At 36.5% G+C, this 15,141-nt stretch overlaps 1 protein-coding gene across 1 annotated transcript; it reads left to right on the forward strand.

Moving 5' to 3' along the window:
- Positions 1-5,288: 5,288 nt before the first annotated feature.
- On the forward strand, positions 5,289-6,236 carry LOC117657219 (olfactory receptor 2D2-like). The gene has a single exon (XM_034408185.3). It carries the CDS (start codon positions 5,289-5,291, stop codon positions 6,234-6,236), a length of 948 nt encoding a protein of 315 aa, XP_034264076.3.
- The last annotated feature ends 8,905 nt before the right edge of the window (positions 6,237-15,141 follow it).

Raw genomic sequence — 15,141 nt, forward strand, 5'->3', positions numbered from 1 at the left:
ATTCATACTTGGGATCAGTATGTTTTGTGTATTTATTTTCTTTAGGCATTGTTTGACCATTGGATTATCTGAGTAATCTCAGATAATTTTAGAAATCTTAGACAATAGGTATTATTTATTAGATTCTTGAGTATCATGAAATGATGGATTCCTTTCACTGTAATAGGATTATATGTCTTGATGTGAATTGTGTGAACCTTGATGATAAATGTATTTTTTTTACATTTTTTTCCCAAACAGACCTCATGGAGGTCTGTTTATTATCATCCCTAATAATTTTATTTTGAAATATCTCCAATTATCAATGACCCTATAAATTAAAAAAATTAAAATCCTATAGATTTGTAGCATAATTTTTCTCAGGAAAGCTTTTCTTTGCATAGCACACACAGTGTTGATTTAAACATTTTTACCAAGAATAAAGCAATTTGATTTTATTAATCCTAAAGCAAAGGTGCAGAGTTTAAGATTTCTGATAAACCCGAAAGTCCTTTCAAAAATTCTCATCAATCTGTATATTTTAAGTGTCAGCAGGAGGAAAATATTTTAGATGAAAGAGTAATCAGATAAACTTGATGTAAATACCTTAAATCCAATTCATTTCTGTCCTGGTATGCCATTAAAAGTTTGCCTGTGCTTTTTCTAAAAAAACAGTTCATTATTGCTGTAAAATATACAGATTCTACCTCAAATGCTATTTCATTTATTTCACCCAGTGAATTCTAAAAAAGTGGTTATTATATTTGGGAAACGGAAAATAGGCATTCTCTGATTCATTTATTGGTATATTTGACCCCATCAACATGAAGATCAATTTCATATGTGTTTTTCTAATAGAAGCAGTTTTACAATTTACAGTTGGGATGGGAGTGGATGTCAATATATCTTAAGAAAAGACATCTGCACAAAAGGATTACAATTATTCTATGATCATAGCTCGTTTTAAGAGCCAAAGAAAAGCATGTAACTCCTTGAGATTCCCAACTCTCATTCTGAAATCTTTCCCAGATTCTAAGTTTTATGTCTAGGGGGATTGGGGTATAGTTGCATGGTCACAATGTGTTTGCTTCAGAAAACATCTACATTGTGTAGATGTTCAGATCTTTCAGTGTTCAGTAAATTTCTGACCTCCAGTATCAAATAGGGTTTGCTTCTGGTGCCATATTGTGTTATTCTTCTTCCAGCAAGAAGAAGTTGCTCAGATAAATATAAGAGATTTGCAAAAGTACAGATTTTGTACTGTGACCAATAAAAAACATATCAATGTGATCTTTGCTGTTTAATGGCACTATAAAAGTTTTCTTGGGTTTTTGTTTTTTTTTCATCTTTCTCTCTCAGAAAAAGTAATCTATGCCTAAATTTAGCATTTGTTTGGATGCATATTGGTCTAAAGTAGAAATTAATTTAAATCCTGTAAATGAAATAATCAAAGTTACTTTAATGATAGAGATAAAATTTGGATTAAAATTTTGTAGAGATATGATCACAGAAAAAAAAAGAACCAAACCTTATTCCTACATTCTATAGTAGCTCCTGTTGAACTATTTTCTGTAAGAGAAGAAACACAATGAGTCAAAAAAACTATATAAATAAATTTTTCCTTCTCTGCTAGCAACTGTGGAGAGGAACTGCAATGAAAAGAAAAACAAGGAAAAGTAATTCTATTCACAAATCAATGAGTTTATCCATTTTCCTCATCCAGGATAGAAATGTAGTAATTATGGTGCATATGGTTATAACGAAATAAACAATTCTAGAAATTAAAAAGAAAGAATCCTAAAATACATTAAGTCTTTATATCAACCTAACTGGAGCTGTATTTTGATAACCTGTGCTTTTTCTGATCACCCACCCTCAAAAAGGATATGGCAGAAAGTGGAAGAAAAGACACTCAAAGCAAAGCAATTGAGTGAAAATAGTGATACTATGAATAGAATAGAATAAATAGAGTAGAGTAGAGTAGAGTAGAGTAGAGTAGAGTAGAGTAGAGCAGAATTGAATTGAATTGAATTGAATTGAATTGAATTGAATTGAATTGAATTCTTTATTGGCCAAGTGTGATTGGTCACACAAGGAATTTGTCTTGCTGCATACCCCTTTTTATTATTATTTTTAATTAGATGATGATGATGATGATGATTATTATTATTATTATTATTATTTAGGTGATAAGATAGGAGGTAATTTTGTTCTCAATGTGGAAAAAATAGCTAGAAGCCAGTTTTGTCTTCTTCCACATGGTAGACTTTGAAATTTCCCTATGACATCCATGAACAGGATGTTCAAGATAAATAAAATAATAACTGCATACCATGTATCCTAATATATTACTTTTTCCTAACAAGCTTCCCCTGCCCCCTCAGCATGGGCAAGTTTGCTTGGGATGATTAGACTTGATATCCTACCCTTTAGAAGATAGGGATGGCTTTAAGAGGCTATAATCTTTCAGGCTGATCCAATGAAGATAACATTTTTTATTCCCTCAGGATGAGCAAGAGGGATAAGGCACTTAGATGGCTTCAATGTATAAAGGAGGACTAGAATCTGAGTCTTGTCCTGAGAATCTGAGTCCTACTCCAGCACTTTAACATCATACCACAATAGTTCTTCTTATATTAACTTAGGAGAAATTTCTTGACAGTTAGAACAATTAATTAGTGGAATGGCTTGCTCTAGAAATAGTGGGTGCTCCAACATGGAAGTTTTTAAAAAGGACAGCTATCTATCTGATATGGTATAGGGTTTCCTACTTCAGCAGGGGGTTGGAGTAGAAGATCTCCAAGGTCCCTTCCAACTCCATTATTTTGTTATTCTGTTATATTCTCAGAATTAAGTCTCACTCTATTCAATGGAATTTCCTTCCAAATTCATATAGTACCACATGTCATGTTAAGAATTCACTGTTACATAATGCAGTAGCAAGATGTATATAAAGGGAGTTTCATCCATTCATAGAGGCTAGGTTAGCTGTAATTGCTCAGTTGGAGAAGGCAGTGTCTTTGTTTCATGACTGGACTAAGACATCTAACATACCCTTCTGATTTGGACACCTAGGCAGATTTTTGGTCTGTTCAGAAAGGATTTTATCATTTTGTATACCCTAGCTGTCATTGCCTCACTTCTAGAATTGAGCAGTACAGATAAATGTCTGGATGTTTTGACTGTGTTTTCCATTAGCTCCAGTCAGCATCACCAGACATGTGGGGGTAGGTGGTGTTGGCGGTGTGCAAATGTAATACACATATATATCAGATTGGCTTTCTGTAGCATAGATCTTCAAGGAGAAAGCCATGGAAGACTCTAGGAAGGAGAGGAAAAATTCTCTCTTTTGGACTGAATTTATTCTAAGCCATTAAACAAAATGGCTTCCCTCTCCCACAGTTGGCTGTTCTCAGGATGTAATAAACTTTCCCATTGTGCATGTTATTTCAAGGGAAAGTAGCTCATCCTTTGCTAATGCAATTCACATAATGATTGCTAGGATGGCTCTCCATTTTTTGCATCCATGCAGAGAGTACTGAACATGTGAGTAGCAATAAGCAGAATATGTAAAGAGGGAATTTGTAAAAGATCTCCTGCAAATCAAGAGAGCCCACATTGTTTATTTTGCTAATGCATGGAGATCAGATCCTTATTTGGATTTAGAAATGGTTCTACCAATATTTTACATATATCTCACCAAATACACAAAGAGTGCTTGTTTAGAACTATAAGGTAATAGATAAATTAACTTCAAGCATGAGTAGGCAACTGAGTGACTTCCGGATGTTTAGAATGCAGCTTCTCCAACCTCTTGTCATTGGCCTTATCTGAAATTGACAGATCTGGAGAGTTGACAATTGCCTATCCCTCCTTGTTTTACCAGGACATTGATATACCACTGTACCAATAAGTTTGCCTTTGTAGTTCTGGGTTTATATTACAAAGCAAAGGCACTGCTTATTGCAATACACTGCAGCACCTTTAGATGTCTCTGCTTATGTGGTTTTTGTGCAAAAAAGGTGGGGAGGATGGGGGAAGAAATTGTTTGTCTGCAGCTGTTTCCTTAAATAAACTATCTTGTTGCTTGGATTGTGAGAGAAATCAACATCAGCAAGCAATTGCCCAGCCAATGTTTCTGGTTACAAAGTGATTGTGCAAAGATGATGCATAGCTAGCTGATAGGGAAAAGCTGGCTTGTAAGCTGTAAAGCTTGGACAAAATTACATCTGGAAGGCAAGAGGCAGAATTTCCTCTACATTACACCATTGTTATGCCAGATCTTGAATGTTTAATATAAACAAAATATCATGGTGAGGATGAACCTGTTTTGGCAGGGAAAGGTCTGTCTATTTTTCTTTCTGTAAGCCAGGGAGTTGTGACTTATTTCAGAGAGATACCAGGCAGCTACCATTCAGAGAGATACCAGGCAGCTACCAACTGACTGAGAAAAAAAATAAAATTATATTTAAGACAGTGCTTCCCAACCTAGGCAACTTTCAGCCAAATGGACTGCAATTCCCAGAATTCTTAGCAAAGCTGGTTAAGGAATTCTGACATTTGAAGTCCACCTATCTTACAGTTACCTTTTTTTTTCCTTTTTAAAGATCAGCATAGGTGCATGTCTAAATGTATATTCATACTTGTCATGGTCATGCTGCTATCTGAGTGTTTTGGGAACAGGAACAGCAAGTCAGGGTGAGACCATTTTAATGGACCACATCCACTTCCAAAGCAGTAGGATCATGTCTAAAGCAGGTCCAGCCTTTTCTTGCTGTAGTGACTCTTATGCCTTGCATTATTATGTTATAGATGACAAGCTTTCTATAGGAAAAAAAGTCAACGATGCAAATAAGGGAAGGGGGGGTTGGAAAAATAAACTAATGTATACACAGGCTAACAAACTAATTAACTAAATTAACTAAAAACTAATAAAGATAATCACCTCTTTAAAGTGCTTGAGAGGAAGCAGCGGAAAAACCCAGAACAAAGAGATCAGGGAGGGTGAAATAAAAAAGGAGCAAAATAAATCTCTGGATGAGTGACTTGCATCCTACACTGGAGACTGGAAACCAAATAATAACATATTTTACATTAACTTCAAGAGATTCAGTGTGGGAGGTAACTATTTGTCAGGAGATTTTTGACATTGAAAATGGAGTCACCCTTGGACAAAATGTGCAAATAGGTGACCTAACCAATGTACCAATGTACAAAATGACTGAATAATGGGGGGAGGGATATGACTTCCCTCTAACTCTTCTTCTTCCTGTTTCAGTTCTGCAGGGTTTGCCTGGCTGGCACACGCGATGGAGTGGTGCAATCAGAGCTCCGTGGCTGAGTTTGTCCTCCTGGGCCTGGCAGAGGGGGCCATGACCGAAACCATGCTTTTTGTTCTCTTTTTGGTCATTTATTTAGTTACCCTAGTAGGCAACTGCACAATGGTGATGTTAATTGGGATTGAACATCGCCTACACACACCAATGTATTTCTTCCTCCTCCATTTGTCCTTGCTGGACCTTTGCTATTCCTCAGTTACCATCCCACAGATGTTGGCACATCTTCTCTCCAGGCATAAAGCCATATCCTTTGTCCGGTGTGCCTTCCAGATGTATATTTTCCTGGTGTTTGGTATGGCAGAATGTATTTTGTTGGGTCTCATGGCCTATGACCGCTATGTGGCAATTTGCCATCCTTTACACTATACCACCATCATGAACTGGCACTTCTGTCGTTGGACTGCAGGAGCTGCTTGGTTGAGTGGGTTCCTCAATTCCCTCATTGTCAACGCTTTTGCTCTACGCCTGCCATACTGTACCAAAAATCGCATCAATCAGTTCTTCTGTGAGGTACCGGCTGTCATCAAGATGGCGTCTGCTGACTCCTCAGAGGCAGAGATAGTTGTGTTTGTCTTTGGCTCCATTCTTCTGCTGCTGCCTTTCATCCTCATCGCTGCCTCTTATGCCCGTATTGGGATTGCCATCTTGCGCATTCGCTCAGCTGAGGGCCAACGCCGTGCCATCTCGACCTGTGGTTCACATCTCCTGGTGGTGAGCCTTTTCTACGGCACAGCACTCTTTGCCTACATGAGGCCCACCTCGGTCAGTTCTGCCACAGGCCAGGATAAGGCTGTGTCTGTGTTCTACACCGTGGTCACCCCCATGATGAATCCCCTCATCTACAGCCTTAGAAACAAGGAGGTGAAGGGTGCTCTGAGGAAATTATTAAGCAAGAAAACAACCTCTCCAAAGACCTGACTCTGGGCCTGTCTTCAGTTCTGTTCAAAAATGGAGGCTCAGAAAAAGCATAATACCTGTAGTGAGCCAGGAAAATGTTTGATTGGTAAAGGAAAGGATCTTTGAAAGTTCTTGTAAAGATTCCTCTTTAGCCTTTTATACATGTTTAGAAATCCAGACCAAGCAATTTTGGATCTTTAAGAGGCTTACTAGTCAGTTTATTAGTACTGTATTTACTGGAAAGAAAGACTAAATTTTCTTTTTTCCCAGAAAAGTTATCTGCAAAATTAGTAAATCTCTGAGAAAAGGGCACCAGCGGAAGCAGGTGAGATTTCGATATCTAAATTTCCCTTTTCAAGAGAACATTCAAGACAGGTTTCCCCTTGGCCAAAAATGATATTTTCTTCTTATCCTTCCTCATGGCCTTTGTGAAACAATTTGTCCTGTTTCAATAACACCTACTGTATATACATAACACAAGCCAGCACATTCAGTGTCTAAAGGACCTTTTGGCCAATTTATGTTACACTTTGTGTAACTGAGGAGAGTGAGAATGTGCTTTGAGTAAGTTACAATTAGCTGAAAATCTATGTCCTAGACTAGAAAATCAAAGAACTAAATCATTAGAGTTCTTACCTACACAAGGACAAGAAATAATGGTTGGAAACTAGTCAAAGACAGAAGCAACCTGGAATTAAGGAGAAACTTCCTAACAGTGAGGACAATTAACCGGTGGAACAGCTTGCCTCCAGAAATTGTGGGTGATCCAACACTGCAGGTTTTTAAGAAGAGACTGGACAGTCACTTGTCTGAGATGGTATAGGTCAGGGGAGTCAAACTCAAGGCTGCAGGTGCTTAGATCTGGACTAGAAGACCTCCAAGATCCCTTCCAGTTCTATTCATATAATTTTTCCTGATGATTTCCCCAAACCAGATTAGATTCAGAGCAGCTTTTGCCTGAGTAAGAGAACCAATAAGAGGTTAGAGAAGAAAATGAGTGCTTTTTTAGCAGGATTCTTGAACCTTGGGGCTTATTAAAGACTTGATCAGAGAGGAAAGGGGAGAAAGAAATTCATTGGCAACCTCCATTCAGATTAGTCTGTGCAAGTCTTCTTTTCCTCAACCAAGCATGGGCACATATATTCCAACTCAGCTTTAATTTACCATTGAGTTTCCTATAGGTGGAATAGTAAAGAATAGCACACTCTAGGTTATTTAATACCATTTAATCCTTTTTAATAGATGTTTTCTGCTATTGATTCACAACTCAGAAAAAATGTGCAAAAAAGTTTTAATTCCTTCTATCTAAAATCTGTAAGTTATGGTGTATACCGAGCTGGCTCATGGAATGACCCATATGGAAATAAAAACATATTTAAAATACATGGTTTGTTTCAAAAGTCCCCTTTTTTGCATGTAACATAAACCATATTTTGGATGAAGTTTTGGCAGTGTAGTTTTACCATAGTTGTCCACAGCAGTTTATTTTGAGCTGTGATGGCGCAGTGGTTAGAGTGCAGTATTGCAGGCTACTTCTGCTGACTGCCGGCTGACTGCAATTTGGCAGTTCGAAGCTCACCAGGCTCAAGGTTGATTCAGCCTTCCATCCTTCTTAGGTGGGTAAAATGAGGACCCAAATTGTTGGGGGCAATATGCTGACTGGAAACCAGTTCGAGAGACCTGTAAAAGCACTGTAAATTGGTGTACAAGTCTAAGTGCTATTGCTATTGCTATTTTCTTTTGTCCTATAATTTTTTCAACCACTTGTTGTTTTTTTTACTTGTATCTACCTTCTCAAATTTATGTTGATCGCTCATGTTCCTTTATAGTAGAAGCAGGGAAAAGTATTTGCCTTCCTGAGCTTGAGTAGCAAGTGATCTTTAGTTAAATACAAGCATGGGCCAGCAATTTCCTTCCCTGTGTCTAAGACCAATAAATATTTTAAGGAAGGCAAAGGAGACAGTGTGTTGCCCATATTTGTTCAAGTAAGATGAAAATAGGTAAGGAAACCTCCTACTTCTACCTAATGGTAGGATCATTGGCCCTCTGAGTAATTAATTTGTTGGGAAGAAATGTTTAATTCAAAAACCCTGAAAAAATTGCTTGGCCATTCTAGATCAAGTGTCTTTTTGTTGCCTTTATATAAACCTTTAAGACAAGAGTCTTACTGTAGTAGGATCAGCCACACTATTTAAAGCATCACAGAGAGCTTCTAATTTGTCCAGGTGTTTCCCACACAAAATCAGCCTTGCCCCTCCCGAATGAAATACTTGTGCACATTCTGGAAGATAAACCAAAGGACAATTCAATTAATTGGGATTGTAATAGAATATACCTGTTCTCATTCATTCAACCCAATGACAGAAAAATAAATCTTCCCACATTCAGGTTAAACCCTCCTTCCCCATGCAATTGCTTATATTTCAAATACTGATCTTGTGGATGATTAAACAAATGTATAATCCAGCCATTGCCTGAACAAGCATATTTGTACCTTCTTTTGCTCACAAATGTATTCTATGTAGTCTTATGCATGGAACTGAGGGCAACAGCTAGAATCCAGGACCACTGCAATTGAGTTATAGTTCTGAAAACACAAGTCACAATGTTTCCAGTGAGCAGATCCTTTGCATGAGAGAGATATGCAAAAAAATTAGGTGAAATCATCAGAAATTATGAACCCTGATATGCTGCTTAGTTAGGAGCTTGCAGCTACAGGAGCTAAATATCCATTTATCTCAGTTAATTATAAATCGAGCCACATTGCTACAGTAAGGACAGGAGCCTGTTGCATGTCTATGCTGGCTGAGGTAAAAAGTGACTTATTTAATATTCCTCATTTAATATAGAAATGCAGAGAGATATCAGAGCAGAATTTTTGCTCTGTCTCTGTTTATTTGGCATCTTCCACACAGGGTGTGGGGAAAAAAATTATCTTCCTCTGTTGCCAGCTTGGAAATGAATTGGTGGAAATATATTCCATAGAAAAGGTCTCTCCACACCACCTTGGGAAGGCAAGACTGCGAACTCTGGGAAGCCAACATTTCCATGCATTTGAATAATGTATGTCAATAGCAAGCGTACCCAAAGGAGAATGAGCTGATGATGGTTGCAGTGATTGTCTCCTTGTGATTGAAAGAATTCCATCCCTGGAAATCCTCACAAGAAATAGCCTAGGATACACAGAGCATGCTCAGTAGCTGCAGCATGAAATGCCACATGGAAGAGAAAACTAAAAAAATATTGTCTAGCAGGAAAAGAGACAAAATGGCAGCTTGGAAAGAATGAACAGTTTTCTGGGCAAAACCCAGAGTAAAATCATTAACTGAATCAAACTTTACTAAATTAATTTGATTTCCTGGGTTCACACAACACAGGGTTAAAAATTAAGCAACACAATTATAATTTTCTATGTGAAAATAAGCACAAAATATTCTCCCTTTCATAAAAATCTACCACAGTCTTCTTGTAGGATGCACTATATAGAGAGGGAGCCTGGCAATAAAGTTAAGCAATTTGATTAAGATAGCTGTCTAAAATTTGGAATAATCCAAATTTTTTTACTACCAGTTCTGTGGGCGTAGCTTGGTAGGCGTGGTGTGGCTTGGTGGGCGTGGCTTGGTGGGCGTGGCAGGGGAAGGATATTGCAAAATCTCCATTCCCTCCCCACTCCAGGGGAAGGATACTGCAAAATCTCAATTCTCACTCCACTGTGGGACCAGCCAGAGGTGGTATTTGCTGGTTCTCCGAACTGCTCAAAATTTCCACTACCAGTTCTCCAGAATCTGTCAGAACCTGCTGGATTTCACGCCTGATCTCAACCTTTTTATCAAGAGATTTCTTAGATCTTCCACTCTCCATCCTGGTCCAGCTCCAGTAAAAGAGTTCTGCAAAGTCCACTTGCAGTCTGTCTGTGTGTGTGTGTGTGTGTGTGTGTGTGTCTGTCTGTCTGTCTCTCTCTCTCTCTCTCTCTCTCTCTCACACACACACACACACACGCACACACACACACACAGAGAGAGTGGAAGAAATAGACTAGCTAAAATACCCTAGCAAAAAAGATAACAAATTAAAGTCACACAGAAGGGCCATCATACTGTACATGCCACACAGATTTATTTTTCTTTTCAAAATATACTCAGAGGTCAGTGAGCAGGACAGTTAGCAATATATTACACATTCACTCAACCCCATAGGAAATTATTTATTCAGCATCTGTCAGTGCATATGGAGATTATCAAAATTGCACAAACCCTATTTTTTTTTCTTTCTGAAATGCAACCCATTTTTATAAAATTTTATCTTGTAAAATCAAGACTATGACACAAATCGATTTAAATCCATGTATTCATTTCCTTATTGCTTGCTTTATATTATAAATAGCTTGCATGCAGAAGTCCATTCATTTATTGCAATGCAAAGGGGAAAAAAGGAAAGGAAAAGAGTACAAGGAAAAAAACCATTGAAGTAGTTCCTCTTAGAATTATAAAAGGCCCAAAAGCAATTACTGCAGACATTAATCCCATTTGATTTCCAACTACAGTTCTGCAATAAAGCTAATAACTTACTGGGAAAGCAAGCAGTCAGCTGCCGATAAGGTGGTGTCTCCTGCCAACTGGTTTATTCCAGAAGTTTAATTAAACTCGTAGACATTTTTGGAAAGGAAAAGCAGCTCACAAACTGTAGCTCTTGTGCAAGTTAAATGATGGACATTTTTCCAAACTGCAGTGGCAGAGTTACCTCTCACATCTTTTAGGTGCAAATGACATTTTGAAGATTTCTGTCAAATTTGTGGAAAAAGAAATCGAGTAGATGACTTCAACCAATTTCTGTTTGGGAAGGAAAAAATCTTTTCAAAATCAAAATCCATCTGTCACAGCAGTATTATAGAAAAATCCCAATGGGAGTTTTTTTTCTCAAGCTTTTTTATTTGGAATTGATGAAAAAGAAAACTGTAATGTCCTGGAAAGAAATTTGCACAAGGAAAGAGAAAACATTCCCACACATTTCTTGGTGACCAACCGACTGAATGAGCACAGTACCATCATCTGTGAAAGTTTAATTTTCTCCTGATGTTAGATAATTTCTAAAGTAACTTTTCTTTCATCAAACTGAATGAGACCTAATGGAAGAGAAGGCAGAATTTCTATTCTAATCATTCCATAGTATTGAACACAAAGGATGCAGTTTACAAACCCACAACTGGTTGTATGGGCTTTTTTCACAGAAATAACATCTGGAACACTTCATCAATGCAAAGGAGAAGGACATTCAGTATCCCAATTCAAAATGTAGATGGGTCTAAAAGAGGTAGAGTTAGAAATATCGATTGTCTACTTATTAGTCACAATAGAATAAACCTATTCAAGTGTCACTAATTTAGTTCAAGGGTCACTAAATATGAGTAAACTACTATTCAAGTGAAATGCAACAATAACTTTTCTACTGTTCCAGAATTGGATTCTGTGGTTTGAATCCATCGATGGATTCAACCAGTGGCTCATTGGTTTGTATTAACTCCTTCCCCCCCTTTTTTTAAAAAACAAAACCTTGTTCAAATTCAGATCATCTGAGAAGTGGAGCTGATATTGCCCTGCTTGAGAATTCTGGGAAATGTTTCAACGTAACTGGAAGATACCAAGTAGGAAATGCTGTCTTATTTGAACTTGATATTTTATTACAACTTTATCAGTGGAGAAGGTTGTTTGGAGAGGTGAAACTTTCTCCTTTGCTGGAAGTCCCATAGACTGAGTCTTCTATTCTGAGAATCCCCATAGACACTTTTGCAGGATTCTTTAAGAGTAAATCCGATACTCATTGTTGAACAGGAATTCTAGTAGGCACCTATTCTCATTTTGCTATTCTATAGGCTTTTGGTTTGTTTTGGGTGCTTTTATGTAAGGCTTAGATAAGTTGGGACATCAGAGCAGTGGTGAAATGTAAAATTTATTACTACTGGTTCTGTGGGCATGGCTTGGTGGGGGGGTAATGTGACTTGGTGGGTACGGCCAACTTTTTTTTTTGTACTTTTAAAACCATTTTTTTTTGTTAAAAAAATGCTTTTAAAAACCTGTGCCGATTAGGCGACTCAGCTGGGATCGTCAGAGGCTTTTAAAAGCATTTTTTCTAAAACCTCTTCAAAAAGCCTCTGATGATTGTGCGGCTCAGCTGGGCATGGGGGGGTCAGGGATTTTTGCTACCGGTTCTCCAATCCACCCACCTCCATTGCTACCGGGTCGGGCGATCCAGTCCGAACCAGGAACATTTCACCCCTGCATCAGAGGTAGAAAAAGTATGCTGAAGGTATCTGGAATTGGTGGAAATAGCACTATAATAGTGGTTATGACTAACAATACTAGGCTAACAGTACTTTTAATAGTATTTTTATTTAATTTACTTATTTAATAGTATTTAAAAAGATGAAAACTAAAAAAAGAAAAAATAGACAATGAGAAATAGAAAGAAAAATAGAGAAGAATGACTATATAAGATTATAGTAAAGAAAAAGAAATGAAGTATATAAATAAAAGATTGTCGCCTTCATCACAAGTACAAACATGTTTAATAACATATCACCTCGTAAAATAAAACTAATGATATCTTCTTTCCATAACTTATCTCTTATCTATAAACAAATCCTTAAAATGTTGCCTTTTAGTCTCGATGTCAGCAAATATCCATTAAGGATTACCAAACCTTGATCAAATAAGACAACTTTATATTTCTTCCTTTTAACAATCTTCGTCTTTAGTCTTTTCAAGTAATGTTCTAAAACTTGATCTCTTTTCGTTTGCCTTTGTCTCTTCTCACAAAATTCTTGAAAGTATTAACAAGTCCCTTTTGTAAGTCCACTATAGAAAAGTTATTCAAGTCATTCTTTTGGTTATTGTTCATATGATCTTTTTATCAAGATATCAAGATATCAGCCAATTTCATTTGTATGTCCAATATAGCATCTTTTTGCATATCATTTTTGCAGGCTCTCATTTTTAAATCCATTTTCAGATCAGTGTCATTCTTGCCTGATAATATTTATTCTTCTTTCATAACATCTTTTAAACACAATATCTGCAATGACAGATACTTTTATAGTTCACTTCTGGATCCATTCTTCACAAATATCTTTCAATGTGCCCAATTTTAAAACATTTTGCTAAATTCTGTATTACTAAGTCAAATTAAATGTTCTTCTCATTTAATTATAATCTTTACTTCCTTCAGGTACCTTCTAGTTCCAACCTTCAAGTCTCATCCTATCATTTATTTAAAGAGAATTCAAAACAAAAACATTTTTTTCTAGGAAAGCATTTTTATAATTAATTCCAAAATATTAATTCAAATCCACTTTGATCCTTAGTCCATTTGTAACTTTCCAAAATCAGAGTTCTAATCATCATTTAGTTGCTTATTCCAAAAGATTTTTTAAAATAATTTTTGTACTTAAAATTTACTTCACTAAGGATTGAAGGAAACTCACCAAGTGCTGTAAAACTTGTTGATAAAAAAGTTACTACTATCTGATACGCAAGTAAAAAGCAATTTCCAAAAACAATTACAATAGGAAGTATGCAAACCTAGTGTCCTTTTGAAAGTGCCAATCATGGTTTGAACAAAAAGATGGCTATTCCTTCATCTCCTTGTCAGAGACTGCTATCTTGAGGCCTCCTTGAATAGAGAACTGTATGGAGCACTTATAGGTTATCTCAAGCTCTCTTCTTACTCAGAGTAGAATTACAAAGAGACGTCTGGCTCTTCATTCCATCATAGTTGTAGGCTCCTCTTTAATAGAGCCATTTCCAGTTTGCCATTTCTTCCCTAAGTGTCAATTTAAAATCCTTCTAAGGAAGGTATCTGTTGAAACAAATCAAGATTTGATCTGTCGACAAGATTAGGCAAAACATTATAGTATGAAAGTGCCCATTTCAAGAACTCCTGTGAAAAGATCCCAAGAGGACCTTGATATAAATGGCTGCCTATTTGTAATTTTATGGATAATAACAATGTACCTCAAAAACATGGAAATGACTCAGAAAAATAGCCTCTTGACCATATTTTCTGATAAGTGATTTACATTAGACTTTCAAAATCCACTAGCCACTTCAACAAACCCCTATAGAGTTCAAAATAGTTTGTCATCATTATTAGCTGTGGATATGAGTCAAAGGCAGAACAAAGTTCATGCTTCTTTGTTCCTATAGTCCCCAGGAGATGCTTTGGTCCTTCAGCTTGTGAAAAAGGTATATGTGCACTTTGGGACTCCCTATTAACACTTTCATTTTATAATGGGCTGTGTCTGACACCATGGGACTTTATGCTAACTGATCACCCCATTTTTGTCTGATACTTAAAAGATCAAATACTTTTGGCATTGAAATCTTTCCATCTCTGGATCTCATGAAGCCGGTATACCTGGAAAACCAAAATAATGCAAGTAAATTCATACTTGGGATCACTATATTTTGTGTATTTATTTTCTTTAGGCATTGTTTGACCATTGGATTATTTGAGTAATCTCAGATAATTTTAGAAATTTTAGACAATAGGTATTATTTATTAGATTCTTGAGTATCATGAAATGATGGATTCCTTTCACTGTAATAGGATTGTATATCTTGATGTGAATTGACATTCCCAAACATTTTATTTTGAAATATCTCCAATTATCAGTGACTCTGTAGATTAAAAAATTTAAAATCCTATAGATTTGTAGCATAATTTTTCTCAGAAAAGTTTTTCTTTGCATAGCACACACAGTGTTGATTTAAACAGGTTTTACCAAGAATAAAGCAATTTGATTTTATTATTCATAAAGCAAAGGTGCAGATCTTAAGATTTCTGATAAACCCTAAAGTCCTTTCAAAAATTCTCATCAATCTGTATATTTTAAGTGTCAGCAGGAGGAAAATATTTTATATGTACAGGTAGG

This window comes from Pantherophis guttatus, chromosome 2 (assembly GCF_059756535.1).
Source record: "Pantherophis guttatus breed Tessera chromosome 2, ASM5975653v1, whole genome shotgun sequence".
Lineage (NCBI taxonomy): Eukaryota > Metazoa > Chordata > Lepidosauria > Squamata > Colubridae > Pantherophis > Pantherophis guttatus.

Excerpts from the sequence above, each read along its gene's own strand:
- LOC117657219 (XM_034408185.3), top strand. The coding sequence starts at position 5,289 with ATGGAGTGGTGCAATCAGAGCTCCGTGGCTGAGTTTGTCCTCCTGGGC.